Source organism: Antedon bifida, chromosome 9 (genome assembly GCF_963402885.1).
Source record: "Antedon bifida chromosome 9, ecAntBifi1.1, whole genome shotgun sequence".
Lineage (NCBI taxonomy): Eukaryota > Metazoa > Echinodermata > Crinoidea > Comatulida > Antedonidae > Antedon > Antedon bifida.
The window spans coordinates 20,140,308-20,158,147 of NC_136234.1; the positions used below are offsets into that span (position 1 = coordinate 20,140,308).

Here is a 17,840-nt window from a genome sequence, read left to right on the forward strand (position 1 = left end):
TTGGCGTGAAATTTAATTTCTGTTAATAACAACAATGACGAATGGTTCTGTTTAATGATGATTGTCCCCCCCCCCCCCAACACAAAATTGCACAAAATAATCAATCTCCAGTTATTTTTATGTAGTCCACGGTCGATTTTTTCTGGATTCGAGCTTAACTTTTATACGTATGAAACGTGTGATGGGCCTATATTATAGACATGTTAGTGTAGTTTAAGAGAGGAAGTAAGCGCGACGCGATGGATCACCGAACAATCGTTTGTGATCTGTACGCACTTGCGTTGCGCCTACGTCGTTGCGTTGCATCCACGTCGTTGCGTTGTATCCAAATCCGAACCAAACTTAAGAATATGTAATATCTTATGCTAATTATTATATATTTAAATATCGTTAGGCACTTATGAAGTGCATAAATCATTGCGCGCGCTTTCTGCTGAGTATAAAACTATCTATCGCCCTCTATATGTAGGTCACGCAAGACCTTCGCGTCGTTTACTTAGCTACACACAGCGAGACTGCAAATACAATACATTATTATAATAACTATTGACAACGTATAGAGAATAAAACACTCGACTAAGAAGCGAACGGAATAGAAGATTAGCGGATCTTGCATACAGTAATGAAGCATTTATAGCTAGTTTTACTAGACACCGCAACGAAGAAAAATGACTACCCGAATGTCTATACCCATGCAAAGATGGGGCACGGAATACAATCCTATAGCCCTCGATGATAGGTGAGTAAGAATATTTTATCTTCTTAAATGATTTTTACTTTTATTAGTTAACGGTTTTAATTTACTCTCGGTTTTAGAAAACCCCGACTGATGGGGTTGTGTTAGGGTGTATGGAAATTTATAAGACATGCGTTTTCATAGACTATTATTAGGCCCAATTTACAGATGGTAACCAGGTTGTACATATTTATTTTAATCAAATTCGATTACTTGTAGGCCTATTTATTATTAATTAAACCAATGGACGAATATGCGAATACAGTATCCAACGACCAACCCCTATTCAGACAAATCCAACTCCCGACCCACTACATAAGAAGGCCTTCCACTAGTCTCAGAATGGACATAAATTAGGACAATAACCATTATTATAGGTAAACGGTCTTTGCAATTGGTGATTGAACCAATTTGTATTCATTCACCCTTCAACATACCTCCGTTGTCAATTTTCAAATTTGATTGCAAACTCTAGTTTCAACCATATCTTAAATAAACATAACTTAAATACACTTTATTATCATTGTCGTTAAATCGTACCATCCAAATGCATACAAACATTCTTATGACCCATGCGTTCTTTTGAAAGCACCTTTAGGTAATGTGTATGATATTTAAAACAAAATATTTATGTTTGAAAAAGATTCACAATATACTGTAATTCACAAACATTGTAAAACATTATACATAATAATATATAAGAGCAATCAGAGAGTTGCATCCTCCTCCAGGAGTGAAAAAAGAATTAAGAATCGTGATAAAGATCTCAAAATTAATGATAGAGTATATATACATAAATGGTTTAAAAAAGATTCACATACTATTACATAAATAATAATTTGATACATATATCATTTCTCACTTTATTGGTTTGAGTAGGTTTAACGATTGATATCCTTTGCGGGAGGCGAGCTGGTATTTATTGCCCTTTTGCTCTTCACGTTTGATTTGTAAAAACACAACTAAAAAAAAATGAAAAACAAAAGTTCAGTAGTCCTTATGTAAATACAAAAGTATTTAAGAACCATTGAAGGGGAATGTTATAAAATAAAACCAGTAAATTCAGGCACTAGTGTCAAACATATTTTGAACACAATTTGTAGAGTTGTTGGTCCAAGTTAGGAAGGTTTGTGATCCATTGTGTTATGCCTGCCAGTCTCTACAGTAGTCAGAATTGTCCACTTAAAAAAACAATTCTTAACTTCATAAAATACATAGGACTACTTGGTTTTCCTGACGGGAAAAAAAATCCATTTATTTAAAACAATCTTGTTTTTTTCTTCTAATTAATTGTATATTATTTCTTCACCCTAATGTAATTCTATTATTAAGTAAGACACACACGCTGTTTACAAACAAAAACAAGTTTGTTATCGAGATACAACTATACAAAGGATGCAAACAATGAACAAACTTAAGGCTTAAGTCAATTGTGTTAAGACTCGCTAGACCGCGTCCCGTTGTCTAGCAACCACCAGAATGTAAGTTGAAGAGGGAATTAGCTTGGCAAGAACGTCTATTGTTAATAGGCCTAGAATATAAATTATACAATAGTTGAAATTGTTTAGACGTACACAGGGGTAATCGGCGAACTCGTGTCGGAAATGTATGTGTGTTGATCTGAAGAGGAAATAAATACGACACAAAAAGAATAATTTTCCAGGTTTATAGTGTAATTAGGTAGTGTAGAAACAGTGTGGGCAATTGTACACTGGAACCTGGGAAACTAATTGCATGTTACTAGTGTATTTAACTGTTAACTCGATCATCGCCCGGTTTTAAAGGCCTTTGTGGATGCCGGGTCCATTCTGAGCTGATCGTTAGAGACCATGAGAACAACACAATATAATAAAAAGAAATATCTAAATAATATAGGCCTATATAGTACAATTAATTGGCCATTTGAGAGAAATGGTTTTAAGAAATAGATGAAAGAAGAAGTCCAGCGCTTTTATACTATGTACTGTATAAATAGGTCTTATGATGTAGTTAAACGTTTACCATTAATATTTATTATTCAAATGTTTAAATCATTTGCTTTATAGAATTGCTTATGGAAATATACCCAAATGGATTGTACAAGGAATTGATATACCGAATCTTTACGATCCGAATGCAAATTTTCAAAAACAGACAATGGTAAGTAAAAGTGTGATCTTTATCAGATTTAATCATCAGTTTCTTTTTTTTTGTTTTCTAGTGTGGTTAATTGTTGTACCAGGGAGTTTTTATTAGACAACTCCCTGGTTGTACGAACCTTCGTGACAAGATTTCGTCACTAATAATATAAAAGAAAGACATATTATATGGTTACTGTTTTATTTTCAATTGTGTTTTTTAAATAATGTCATTTTTCCATTCCTTTAGCTACCGCCTCTCTACGCTGGAAATAAAACAGGAATCATACAGATGAGTGACGTTCGAACCCCGCGCCAACCGGATCCTCGTAAAATGGTTAAAGCATTCTCAATCAAGACACGTGACTTACCGTGGGCAAAAGGTGATGAGATGTCAACATATTGTAAGTTTTTTTTTATATTAAGTTAGTGATAGGTCTATTGGGTATTAATGTGAGATTAATTAAAATTCGTTTATTCGCTAAATGCTTGCCATAGCTTGGCCGCCCATATACGACTCACCTCACTTTCAAAGTAAACAAAGGTAACGATGAGTTATTACCGATCTTTGGTGTTACACACGACGCGCAAACCTACTACGCAGTTATTGGGTATAACAGTTATTTGCACATGCTCATATATTTCTGAACATGCGCAGAATGTTTTTTTTTTCTTTTTCGCATTCCGAAGTTCTAAGAGTTCTCCCATCCTAAATCTTCTTGCTACCAATATTTAAAATGTGTTAAATGAATTTAACAATAACCACTATATATATTATATTGTTTTTATTTTTAGTGCCTAATAAAATGAATGTGCGATTAGTGGATTCACCGTACGCATATGCTACGTCACACCTAGGTAAACAACCAAATAGATCATGGAAATTTAATGTTTATAATCAGCACGCCAAGAGTGGATTCAAGTTTTGGGTTGAGGAGAAACAGCCAGTAAATAGTAAGTAGAAATGGTGACATTACAACGTTGTGACATCGCGGAGACTGAACGTCGACAAACCACGATAACAATATCTAAGATGGTATCCCGTCCACGATAACAAAAGTTGATGCAGTACTGCGAATACTGTGACTCAACAATAGTCATTCTCTCTACAAAAAAACTAGAGGGCGCTAATCTAATGCAATACGTCAACTTGAGGGCGCTAATTTTTGTTAGCGCCCTCAAGTTTCATTTATTTCACTTTACTAATAACTTGCAATAAATTGATGTATTTTGTGGGAAAAATCTGCGTATTTTGATCTGATGTCCACAAACCGAACTCGGATGTTGATCCATGGTATTATATAAGAATACAATTTAGGCCTAAACTTAATTTGTTTGTTTGATTGTGTTTTTTAGGATCACAAAAATACACATTTGGATCTGCTAAGACGTTCCTTGGACTCGGAAATGCCCCAAGAAATTGAGTAAAGCACTACGGCTACCAAAAATAACGTTGACATTATTACCGTGTGCCGTCTTGGCGCCAAGTACAAGTATTGCATTCTTTAAATTATCGCACAAAAAAAAATGTTTTGTGTACCAAGCAGTGAAGCGGGTATGAAGATGGGTTGAAAAGTAGTCTCTATGTATATAAGTATTGTCGTTGAAGAATAAATAAAAGTGTGATTAAATGATTGATCTCGAATCAAATACAAATTATATATTATTTTTTTCACATTTACTGTTATGTCAAGTTCTATTGATACGGACGCCATTTATCTTGAATCGAATGTACGTCTAGGCCATTCAAATGTTTGGAAACGAAATCAACCAATGGAAGAATAGGCTTTCTTTAGTATGTTGTAAGTGTTGATTGTACATTGTCTCGCAATAATATTACATTGTTTGTGTTATTAATAAAGTGTCTATTTCAATTTCGCTTGTGACGTGTACATTATGTCCTTTGACCTTTGCACTAAAACGAATTGTATTAAGTACGGCACCCCCAGACCTCTTTTTGTACCAAGTATTAACAGTCAAAACACTATTAAAATTACCAGATAATTTGTCCAATGAGTTATGATCCATCTTCTAGTGGTATTTAATGTAACGTATCTACAGATGGATGGTTGACTTCACATAGACACATGGAACCCACATTATACCGATGTATTCTTGTTCTGTAATGTTTGTGAATATTGTACTTTTGTCGATTAGCATTCGTTATTTGTTTGATAACACCTAATTTTAACGAGAAACTAAGGTTGCTTTTTAACGCTTTCAGCGGAATTGTTATTGAATATTATGTGAACCACAATCCTCCAATAAATTATGACAAGAATTTTACTCAGCTGTGAGTTACTATAACATACTATTTCAAGTATAAAACCATTGTTTCCTTTTAAAGACAATAATGTTATAATAATTTATCTAAATTTTTAACGGATAAGAAAACGTTTAATAAACAATTTCCGGCTTATTTTTCAGTAGTTTCATGTCATTAGTTGAAACATGGTTGAAACTCATGTTCAAATAAGTTACCGAAAATGAAATTGAAACCCAGCTATACAAACAAATGGAAACAACTATATGTAAACTTCATTCGTATGTATTCACACGCAAGGCTGATTCTGAGAATAAATTGTTACTTCTCATAGGCGTTCAATCCTACGATATGTGAATATTTGTTAGGCCTAGCAATATTGGATTGGATGAAATTGTTTTTTGTTTAAATCAGATTCTGGATCTAATCTAAAACTGGATATATTTACAAGACTTAAAGGGCGGAAGTGCTTGTTTGTACGTTGGGATTGTTTGTTCGTGTTTTTCTTTTTACATTATGTCTGCTCAATGAAGTACTGTTTTCCGAGTGTTTTCCTCATTTCTTACCACAATAGTTGATGATTTTTATTAGAAACTACCCCATTAAAGACCATTCTATTTAGAACTGTTTCTAATTTGATGTGTTGACGTGCTGGTTCCAATTCAGTCCATGTCCGTAAGGTCTGCTGAATGAACGTAAGTACTGTTTTCTCATTTATTCTACAATATCTGATGACTTATATTAGTAACTACTGCAAGACCATATTAGAACTGTCTTAATGTGTTGTAGTGTTGTTTCCAATTCATTCTAAACCTATGTTCGTTGTGTTACTGCGTATTCATTTTGTTTTTGCACTATGACTGATATAGTTATTAGCAACTACTCATTACTACTAATTAAAGACCATTATATTAGAGCTGTTTCTGAGTATATATGTTTCCAAGTAATTCCATAATCTAAAAACCGTTTTATTCATGCTATTTCAATTGTTTAGCTTAAAAACAGCTTGATATAAGCCTAAATGTTTTATAATGCGGGTGTCATTTACGTATGTGTACTATTACTAGCCAGTAACGTTCACTTTTGTAAAAGAATTCAGAATTTATATTAATTTAAAAAGAAAGTTTAATGTTATACTCACTTTCGTTTTTAATTCTAAAACGGCTGTTTCTGTACGCCTACGTTTACATTCTGACGTCATACGACGTTTACTTGAAATGTTACGAATTAACTGACTTATATTATCATACAGTAACCGACTATATGTTATGGACATTTAAAGACGTAAGATGCATATTTTCGGTCAAAGCAGGATATTTGTTTCAACTTGAATCTTTCTTTACAAATTGAAAATAATTTCAGGTCTAATCTAAGGTCAAATCATAAAATAACCGTAATGTCAGCATTTTCTACCATTTCAACATTTCAATCTCTTCAGATTGTGCAGTAACCAGATAGAAAACGAATTTCCATTGCTTTTTATTGTAAATCGTAGATAGATATTTCTTAACATGAACAGTACAGAAACATATACTGAAACTAGCACGACGATTTTAGAAACAAAATCGAAAGACGAAGATGATAATCCAGGTATGACGAATATTGCATCTATATTTTATACAATCTTTTCAAATAAAAATGTGTCATTGTTCTAACGTGACAAAAAGTCATGAAGGAATGAATACAAAAGAATAGAATTCTTTAGTTATCCCGGAATAAATGTGATTTTCGCAGCCTGGACTATCCTAAAACGGTATTCATGAAAGGGGACTATCTTTAGTCATGACTTAAAGATAGTCTAGGATTTTCTCAACTTTCTATCATCCAAAAGTCGTAGTTAGTCATGTCTCGGGTCACATTCTATGGTCACCGTACAGATAGGCTACTACATCAGTACTTCTATGGATGGATGACTAGTTGGTGACAAGAACGCTAGTTGATCATACCCAGTACCGTTTTGATTTTACGATCATTCGGGAAACCACCTCACAATGTGTTCATATCTTCATTTGATATGACGATAATACTGTATATATCTATTTTTAAAATCCGTTTTCGGTTCTTTATTTAGGGATTGAGTTAATGTGGGTGATGGCAGCCTCAATTGGTGGCGGCGTTGTTCTTATCGTCATGTTGACTATCTGTTGTTTACTGATAAAAAGGTTAGTAGAGCTCTGTCTACACTATCAAAAGTGTGATGTACCCAAATATGGTAGTGATATACCCAAATATGGCAGTGATATGCCCAAATAGGTTAGTAGGTGTTGAGAACCAAGTTTCACTATTGATTGAAAAAACAGATTCGTCATAAAGTTGATATTAGGACTGAAAAATAATACAGTGTTACATCCACTACAAAAGTATGAATTTGTATTACAAAGTATGAATTTCAAAGCAAAATTTTAAAATGTGATATGGCAGTTATAAGTGTGAGTATTGTGACAACTTGTGACAGTTTTATTTTAAGTGTGACCATTGTATTACAATGTGTGACAGTTTTATAACAAACATCTTCTAAATAAACAATTGATAAACGATTATCAATACATACTGCACTTGAAAACGAACTAATGTAACAGTCCCAGACAACCCAGTCATACAATCTTCAAATTCTTATCTAGAACAATAAGAAGACGAAGGTGTGCCAAGAGGCATTTACAAGCAGACGATTTCTGGCTGACAGGAGCAGTTCGGTCTTCAAGTACTACTATGCCGCGTCCTCCATCGGCATCCTCATCGGTACCCATATCTCCAGAAACCACAATTGTATGTAAGTATTTGTTTGAAGGGATGATGTAAACCTTTCGAGAGTTTATGATAATAATATAAAGCAACTGTTATTAAGGCACGAGGCACTAAATACCATGCAATCGTCGGCTACAGTAAATGATTTCTCCAGCAGAAAGCGAAAGCAGTAAACTTGTTTAAGTCGTCTAGGCCAATGTTTTGTAGTCAAACAATGAACTTTCGGATGTGACAAGCAATTAAGCGTGACGGGAAGTCAAATTGCTGTGTAGAATAATGAATAGCTGCGACGCAGCCACAATTCATTTACTGACATAAGGAAAAACTCAAAGCTTCCCAGTACTATTACTAGATTGTTTTAAATATAGAACCATAACAATATTACAGACTAAAACCCATAACATTAACAATAAACATTCATTTTTAAACTTTCAGTAGAAAACCTATTAATTAATTCTCACCTCAAAGATGAACTCAAGAGCATTTTGATTGATAGAGACCGCCTTGATATCGGTGATATAATTGGAAGAGGTATGCCCAATACTGTACTTTTATTTCTATAAATTATGGGTTTACTACGTCATGTTCCAGCTCTATAGACAAGAAACCGAAATATGTTTGTATGATGTCATATAAATTACACATGCTGTTTGTTAGAGAGTGGAGTATTGGTGTCTTCTTCCTCATACTTGTGATTTTAGGCTTGTAGAGTTAATTAACTATATTTGCCGAAGTTAATGAGCACAATTTCCGAATATATAAAGCAACCCATTAGCAATAATACTACTATTGAAGACATTTAATGGTAAAGCAACACCTTTTTAAACATTTTAGGTGAATTTGGTTGTGTTAGGAATGCCAAGTTGTCAACAAAATCTGAATCTATCAGGCAAGTTGCTGTAAAAACAATCAAAGGTATTGTATATTAATAGTGTGATATTATCAATGATATTTTATATAGCTTATTACATCTCTCTGGATATTATGCTCTATTACTAATAGTTATTACTACTTTATTTTTTATTACTACCTATTATAACAACAACAACAACTACTGTACTATTAATATTACCCAACCCAATGAAAAAAAAATGTCTAAAGCTCTGTTTACGCTATAAAACTTTATAGGACAAAAAAAAATCTGATGCGCCCATATGGACACGATGATGTCTTTACTAATAGAAAAATAAATAAAATACCTGTGTATCATTACTTTATTTAGATAAGTACAGAATGCATGAACTTGAAGATTTCTTACGAGAAGGAGCCATGTCAAGCGCACTCAAGCATGACAATATTCTTCAAGTTATTGGTAAAGTTTATGAATTTCATTTCAATGAGAATTTTTGAGAAAAAGCAGCTTAAAATAAAAAAGAGTTTCACCAAAAGGTTTACACAACCACAATGTATGCTAAAACATTATGATGCTATATTTATTTTAAAGGATGCTCCAACAAAACCGCTGTTTTTCAACAACAAAAATTACTCGAGTCTTATTGTCATCCTTATTAAGTACATAGCATAAAGCATAAATCGTTTAGTTTATCGGTTTTTAATTTTTTGTGTGTGTGTTCAGGAGTCGCTATCGCTAGTTCACCTGACTCTGACTACGTCAAACCGATCATCGTCATGCCATTTATGAAGTTTGGTGATCTTCGAAAATATTTACTCAAGTCGAAAAGATGGAATGGAAGAAAGGTAAGTTGCTTTATCAAATATGTACCTATCATTTGATTTCCATTTAGTAAGGGTGTCTTCTGAGTAGTGGCGGTTGGCAGTAGTGTAAAAATGTATACAGTCTTCCAATACTAGACACCTTTGGGCTGGACTTTGGACCTCAAGAAAAGTCTGGCTTTGAAAGAGTTTCCGGTTTTAGAGAGTCCGATATTGGGAGAGTTGAATGTATTTCCTTTCTTTTTAATTCCAAGGGAATGAGGTATCCCGTGGATAGCAATGTTACGAAGTTTTTACTGTATTATAATCGATATTTATTGATATGTTTAGAGTTACTCAGTATGTCAACTGAACGAATTTACGTTACAAATTGCACGAGGGATGTCTTTTTTGAGTAGAAATAAATATATTCACAGGGACTTGGCTGCCAGAAACTGCATGTAAGTAATTTTAACGATATTCGTTTGCGGCAATTCGCACAGAAAGAAATTGGAAAACGGATGAGGCTATCGACAGGGTCAACATTGCGTGTGGTTTAAAATGTTCTATAGGTACTAGACAAGGGTCTAGTAATAAATAGTAATAATTAATCAGCCTAATAACTAGTAATGACTAATAATAACTATAAATAATTAGTAATAACTAGTAATAACTTATAAATAATCAATAACCAAAAAAAAACAACTACAAAGCGCTATAAAAGTATATTTAACCGTCATGGACTGGTATGTATTATGTATGTATGTCGTTTTGTTTTTAAACTATTAATAATTCTTTTTTAGGCTGGATGGAGAGAAAGACAGATACACAGTAAAGATTGCCGATTTTGGATTAGCTCGCAAAATTTATAGTTCTAATTATAAAATGAAGAAACTAACCAAATTGCCATTCAAGTGGCTAGCACCAGAGGCACTAAGATATTTTTCGTTTACAGAGAAAACAGACGTGGTAAGATAAGTTATATTGTTTTTTTTTTACACATTATATCATCCTTGACGTTAACATCGCTTTGCATCGATTTGCACGTCTTTGCAAATGGTAGCCTGGCTCGTTTGCGATATTCTTTTCGTATATAAGTTGGGGACCCCTCATGGAACGTCCCAAAATAGTCATATCCATAAGGTGTGACGTAAGAATTGAGCTAACTACAATTTGCTAATGCAAACGCTTTCTGTCGAGCCCTCTGTGTAGTCGAGTGGATTAGACTGTGGACTTTCATTTTTTATGTATGGGATTCGAATACCATTTTCATTCTAGAAAAACTTGGGCATATCACTACCATATTTGGGCACATCACACTTTTATTGTAAAACTAGATTGATAGTGTAGACAGAGATTAACATCTGTATATTTACAGTGGGCATTCGGCGTTACGATGTGGGAAATTTTTTGCTTTGGAGAAACGCCATATCCTGGAGTAGCGAATAGTGAACTGTTAAAGTACCTTACAAACGGCGGCCGTTTGCGAAGACCAAATATATGTCCGGATGAAATGTAAGTAAATGTGAATCCTTTTGTCAAAATCACTCAAAATATGAACTTTTTAAAAATCAATTTTTATGCCATAATATTGCTATATGTACACGTATATCTCCGTATTATCACCCTAAGGGTGTTAGGACAACTTTATGTCGAAAAATAAAAAGGTCAGAAAATGGCCATTTTTCGACAAAATCCCTGTACTATAGTACAGGGATTTTTCACAAAATCACCGAAAATATGAACTTTTTAAAAATCAATTTTTATGCCATAATATTGCTATATGTACACGTATATCACCGTATTATCACTCTAAGGGTGTTAGCACAACTTTATGTCGAAAAATAAAAAGGTCAGAAAATGGCCATTTTTCGACAAAATCCCTGTACTATAGTACAGGGATTTTTCACAAAATCACCCAAAATATGAACTTTTTAAAAATCATTTTTTATGCCATAATATTGCTATATGTACACGTATATCTCCGTATTATCACCCTAAGGGTGTTAGGACAACTTTATGTCGAAAAATAAAAAGGTAAGAAAATGGCCATTTTTCGACAAAATCCCTGTACTATAGTACAGGGATTTTTCACAAAATCACCCAAAATATGAACTTTTTAAAAATCAATTTTTATGCCATAATATTGCTATATGTACACGTATATCTCCGTATTATCACCCTAAGGGTGTTAGGACAACTTTATGTCGAAAAATAAAAAGGTCAGAAAATGGCCATTTTTCGACAAAATCCCTGTACTATAGTACAGGGATTTTTCACAAAATCACCCAAAATATGAACTTTTTAAAAATCAATTTTTATGCCATAATATTGCTATATGTACACGTATATCTCCGTATTATCACCCTAAGGGTGTTAGGACAACTTTATGTCAAAAAATAAAAAGGTCGGAAAATGGCCATTTTTCGACAAAATCCCTGTACTATAGTACAGGGAGTTTTCACAAAATCACCCAAAATATGAACTTTTTAAAAATCATTTTTTGTGCCATAATATTGTTATATGTACACGTATACCACCGTATTATCACTCTAAGGGTGTTAGGACAACTTTATGTCGAAAAATTAAAAGGTCTGAAAATGGCCATTTTTCGACAAAATCCCTGTACTATAGTACAGGGATTTTTCACAAAATCACCCAAAATATGAACTTTTTAAAAATCAATTTTTATGCCATAATATTGCTATATGTACACGTATATCACCGTATTATCACTCTAAGGGTGTTAGGACAACTTTATGTCGAAAAATAAAAAGGTCGGAAAATTGTCATTTTTCGACAAAATCCCTGTACTATAATACAGGGATTTTTCACAAAATCACCCAAAATATGAACTTTTTAAAAATCATTTTTTATGCCTTAATATTGCTATATGTACACGTATACCACCGTATTATCACTCTAAGGGTGTTAGGACAACTTTATGTCGAAAAATAAAAAGGTCAGAAAATGGCCATTTTTCGACAAAATCCCTGTACTATAGTACAGGGATTTTTCACAAAATCACCCAAAATATGAACTTTTTAAAAATCAATTTTTATGCCATAATATTGCTATATGTACACGTATATCTCCGTATTATCACCCTAAGGGTGTTAGGACAACTTTATGTCGAAAAATAAAAAGGTCAGAAAATGGCCATTTTTCGACAAAATCCCTGTACTATAGTACAGGGATTTTTCACAAAATCACCCAAAATATGAACTTTTTAAAAATCATTTTTTATGCCATAATATTGCTATATGTACACGTATATCTCCGTATTATCACTCTAAGGGTATTACGACAACTTTATGTCGAAAAATAAAAAGGTCGGAAAATGGCCATTTTTCGACAAAATCCCTGTACTATACTGCCCCGTCATGAAAGAACGACTCAACTGCATAAACCAAAGTTTTGAGATAATCAACAAAACGTGTTATTGTTTTAGCCCTTCTTATGTGTAGATAATATTATTTTGATTTTCACACCTTTTAGTAGTACATATAAGTACTCTTTATTGTGTAGAAAGTTTTATTAAATTTACTGACTCTAATTTTAGATATGTCAGTTTTACTGTTTTTTCATAACATTCTTGGTCAATATACACAAGAAAATCACGAAAGACTGACTCAACTGCATTTGTCATGAAAGAATCAACTCAACTACAAAATGTATTTTCAAGAAAGTACTAATTTAACGTAAAAATATATAAAAAACATTTTATATTATTTAATAATTTGATAATAAGACTTTAGTTCATATAATACTTAGTTATATAGTGATTTTTTAAATGATTTATGTTCCTAGGCCAATTTTGTCTAAGTCATATAAGGCACCCAAAGCCCATTGTCTGCCTGTGCGTTTTTTGGCTTGGTATAAGCTAAGCCTAAGACTAATTGGGGTTTTTGCTTATAAAGAATGAATTTATATGTGATATTATTTAATTCGAGGAAAATGAAGAAGAATATATGTTATTCAAAATAATGACACCTTTTAAGGCATGATATTTAATTCATTCATTTTAAAAATTATTTTTGTCTGGACGCTACCGTCGTTATATTGCTGCAATCAAATTTCCCACTTTTCTGTATAGGCCTATATTTAGTGTGTACATATATTTGCATCTAAAAATAAGTTTAAAATATTGTTTTTCATGTTTCTTGTATTTTTAATTTTTAGTTTTAAGTAATAATTTAAGAGGGAGAATATTCAATAATAGCATAATGGTGTTCACATACAGTAGTCTCTCCGGGGTATTTAATTCTAATAACTAAACAAGTTTAAGTAAGTATTGAATAAAATAATTATTGACAATTATTAGTAGGGCAGTACCAAATTATTTAATGTTTAAAACAACAACATTTGAGTACACAGTTTGCTGTGCAGTAAACACCATTGTTGTGCACTTGAATGGGTTTCCTATGATATAATAGGTGTTAATATGTCAATTGAGTGAGTCTTTCATGACATTTGCAGTTGAGTTAGTCTTTGATGACAATAGTAACACAAACTTGCAATTGAGTGGTATTTTGAATTTTAAATTTCATATTTCTAGTCAAAATTTTGAATATCTGAATATACCACAAGGTGTATTATTCCCTAAATAGCCCAAAAAGCTAAAAAAGTGATTTTTGAAAAATGTGTCAGTTGAGTCGTTTTTTCATGACAGGGCAGTATAGTACAGGGAGTTTTCACAAAATCACCCAAAATATGAACTTTTTAAAAATCATTTTTTGTGCCATAATATTGTTATATGTACACGTATACCACCGTATTATCACTCTAAGGGTGTTAGGACAACTTTATGTCGAAAAATTAAAAGGTCTGAAAATGGCCATTTTTCGACAAAATCCCTGTACTATAGTACAGGGATTTTTCACAAAATCACCCAAAATATGAACTTTTTAAAATCAATTTTTATGCCATAATATTGCTATATGTACACGTATATCACCGTATTATCACTCTAAGGGTGTTTGCACAACTTTATGTCGAAAAATAAAAAGGTCAGAAAATGGCCATTTTTCGACAAAATCCCTGTACTATAGTACAGGGATTTTTCACAAAATCACCGAAAATATGAACTTTTTAAAAATCAATTTTTATGCCATAATATTGCTATATGTACACGTATATCACCGTATTATCACTCTAAGGGTGTTAGCACAACTTTATGTCGAAAAATAAAAAGGTAAGAAAATGGCCATTTTTCGACAAAATCCCTGTACTATAGTACAGGGATTTTTCACAAAATCACCCAAAATATGAACTTTTTAAAAATCAATTTTTATGCCATAATATTGCTATATGTACACGTATATCTCCGTATTATCACCCTAAGGGTGTTAGGACAACTTTATGTCGAAAAATAAAAAGGTCAGAAAATGGCCATTTTTCGACAAAATCCCTGTACTATAGTACAGGGATTTTTCACAAAATCACCCAAAATATGAACTTTTTAAAAATCAATTTTTATGCCATAATATTGCTATATGTACACGTATATCTCCGTATTATCACCCTAAGGGTGTTAGGACAACTTTATGTCGAAAAATAAAAAGGTCGGAAAATGGCCATTTTTCGACAAAATCCCTGTACTATAGTACAGGGATTTTTCACAAAATCACCCAAAATATGAACTTTTTAAAAATCAATTTTTATGCCATAATATTGCTATATGTACACGTATATCTCCGTATTATCACCCTAAGGGTGTTAGGACAACTTTATGTCGAAAAATAAAAAGGTCGGAAAATGGCCATTTTTCGACAAAATCCCTGTACTATAGTACAGGGATTTTTCACAAAATCACCCAAAATATGAACTTTTTAAAAATCAATTTTTATGCCATAATATTGCTATATGTACACGTATATCTCCGTATTATCACCCTAAGGGTGTTAGGACAACTTTATGTCAAAAAATAAAAAGGTCGGAAAATGGCCATTTTTCGACAAAATCCCTGTACTATAGTACAGGGAGTTTTCACAAAATCACCCAAAATATGAACTTTTTAAAAATCATTTTTTGTGCCATAATATTGTTATATGTACACGTATACCACCGTATTATCACTCTAAGGGTGTTAGGACAACTTTATGTCGAAAAATTAAAAGGTCTGAAAATGGCCATTTTTCGACAAAATCCCTGTACTATAGTACAGGGATTTTTCACAAAATCACCCAAAATATGAACTTTTTAAAAATCAATTTTTATGCCATAATATTGCTATATGTACACGTATATCACCGTATTATCACTCTAAGGGTGTTAGGACAACTTTATGTCGAAAAATAAAAAGGTCGGAAAATTGTCATTTTTCGACAAAATCCCTGTACTATAATACAGGGATTTTTCACAAAATCACCCAAAATATGAACTTTTTAAAAATCAATTTTTATGCCATAATATTGCTATATGTACACGTATACCACCGTATTATCACTCTAAGGGTGTTAGCACAACTTTATGTCGAAAAATAAAAAGGTCAGAAAATGGCCATTTTTCGACAAAATCCCTGTACTATAGTACAGGGATTTTTCACAAAATCACCGAAAATATGAACTTTTTAAAAATCAATTTTTATGCCATAATATTGCTATATGTACACGTATATCACCGTATTATCACTCTAAGGGTGTTAGCACAACTTTATGTCGAAAAATAAAAAGGTCAGAAAATGGCCATTTTTCGACAAAATCCCTGTACTATAGTACAGGGATTTTTCACAAAATCACCCAAAATATGAACTTTTTAAAAATCATTTTTTATGCCTTAATATTGCTATATGTACACGTATATCTCCGTATTATCACCCTAAGGGTGTTAGGACAACTTTATGTCGAAAAATAAAAAGGTAAGAAAATGGCCATTTTTCGACAAAATCCCTGTACTATAGTACAGGGATTTTTCACAAAATCACCCAAAATATGAACTTTTTAAAAATCAATTTTTATGCCATAATATTGCTATATGTACACGTATATCTCCGTATTATCACCCTAAGGGTGTTAGGACAACTTTATGTCGAAAAATAAAAAGGTCTGAAAATGGCCATTTTTCGACAAAATCCCTGTACTATAGTACAGGGATTTTTCACAAAATCACCCAAAATATGAACTTTTAAAAAATCATTTTTTATGCCATAATATTGCTATATGTACACGTATATCTCCGTATTATCACTCTAAGGGTATTACGACAACTTTATGTCGAAAAATAAAAAGGTCGGAAAATGGCCATTTTTCGACAAAATCCCTGTACTATAGTACAGGGAGTTTTCACAAAATCACCCAAAATATGAACTTTTTAAAAATCATTTTTTGTGCCATAATATTGTTATATGTACACGTATACCACCGTATTATCACTCTAATGGTGTTAGGACAACTTTATGTCGAAAAATTAAAAGGTCTGAAAATGGCCATTTTTCGACAAAATCCCTGTACTATAGTACAGGGATTTTTCACAAAATCACCCAAAATATGAACTTTTTAAAAATCAATTTTTATGCCATAATATTGCTATATGTACACGTATATCACCGTATTATCACTCTAAGGGTGTTAGGACAACTTTATGTCGAAAAATAAAAAGGTCGGAAAATTGTCATTTTCGACAAAATCCCTGTACTATAATACAGGGATTTTTCACAAAATCACCCAAAATATGAACTTTTTAAAAATCAATTTTTATGCCATAATATTGCTATATGTACACGTATACCACCGTATTATCACTCTAAGGGTGTTAGCACAACTTTATGTCGAAAAATAAAAAGGTCAGAAAATGGCCATTTTTCGACAAAATCCCTGTACTATAGTACAGGGATTTTTCGACAAAAACCCTATTGAACTGATTTTTTCAAAATATGAACTTTTTAAAATTCAATTTTTATGCCATAATATTGCTATATGTACACGTATATCACTCTAAGGGTGTCAGGACAATTTTATGTCGACAAATAAAAAGGTCGGAATTTGGCCATTTTTCAACAAAATCACCTCTAAATTTGAACAAAATCCCTGTATGTACACGTATATCAATGCTACCGGGCTACAGACAGTGTTGATTTGTTGTATAATAACATAGACATGACGTGTTATTTTATTCTTTCATCTGAATTTAGGTGGGAAGTAATGCAAAACTGCTGGAGTAAGTCGCCACGCCAAAGGCCATGCTTTGAAACTCTAGAGCAGCGACTGGAACAGATATACAACGACCGGTCGTGTAATACGTACATTCCAATACGTAGGAGCTATTTAGCCGTAGGTTTCTATGGCTCTTCAGATGCATAGAGAAGATGAGCCATGAATTATTAGTA

At 32.6% G+C, this 17,840-nt stretch overlaps 2 protein-coding genes across 3 annotated transcripts; both read left to right on the top strand.

Moving 5' to 3' along the window:
* Positions 1-521: 521 nt before the first annotated feature.
* LOC144851867 (uncharacterized) lies at positions 522-4,727 on the top strand. Of its 2 annotated transcripts, none has more exons than XM_078709516.1 (5): positions 522-739; positions 2,782-2,875; positions 3,104-3,257; positions 3,649-3,807; positions 4,210-4,727. In XM_078709516.1, the coding sequence occupies exons 1-5, from the start codon at positions 669-671 to the stop codon at positions 4,275-4,277; spliced, it is 546 nt and encodes a 181-aa protein (XP_078565642.1). In that variant the 5' UTR covers positions 522-668; the 3' UTR covers positions 4,278-4,727. The 2 variants fall into 2 exon arrangements, with proteins under 2 accessions (XP_078565642.1, XP_078565643.1); XM_078709517.1 differs by having other exon boundaries at positions 3,676-3,807.
* Positions 4,728-6,627: 1,900 nt separating this feature from the next.
* Positions 6,628-17,814, top strand: LOC144852996 (tyrosine-protein kinase Mer-like). Its single transcript, XM_078711049.1, has 11 exons — positions 6,628-6,706; positions 7,188-7,278; positions 7,738-7,886; positions 8,297-8,392; positions 8,696-8,776; positions 9,084-9,173; positions 9,438-9,559; positions 9,866-9,975; positions 10,318-10,483; positions 10,893-11,029; positions 17,646-17,814. Exons 1-11 carry the CDS (start codon positions 6,628-6,630, stop codon positions 17,812-17,814), a joined length of 1,290 nt encoding a protein of 429 aa, XP_078567175.1.
* Positions 17,815-17,840: the final 26 nt, after the last annotated feature.

What these genes read in the sequence shown, in the direction of transcription:
- LOC144851867 (XM_078709516.1), top strand. Translation starts at nt 669, where the DNA reads ATGACTACCCGAATGTCTATACCCATGCAAAGATGGGGCACGGAATAC. An exon ending in TGATGAGATGTCAACATATT is followed by an intron (nt 3,258 to 3,648) that starts GTAAGTTTTTTT and finishes TTTTATTTTTAG; the next exon opens with TGCCTAATAAAATGAATGTG. An exon ending in GGAGAAACAGCCAGTAAATA is followed by an intron (nt 3,808 to 4,209) that starts GTAAGTAGAAAT and finishes TGTGTTTTTTAG; the next exon opens with GATCACAAAAATACACATTT.
- LOC144852996 (XM_078711049.1), top strand. Translation starts at nt 6,628, where the DNA reads ATGAACAGTACAGAAACATATACTGAAACTAGCACGACGATTTTAGAA. An exon ending in TGTTGTTTACTGATAAAAAG is followed by an intron (nt 7,279 to 7,737) that starts GTTAGTAGAGCT and finishes ATTCTTATCTAG; the next exon opens with AACAATAAGAAGACGAAGGT. An exon ending in CGGTGATATAATTGGAAGAG is followed by an intron (nt 8,393 to 8,695) that starts GTATGCCCAATA and finishes TAAACATTTTAG; the next exon opens with GTGAATTTGGTTGTGTTAGG.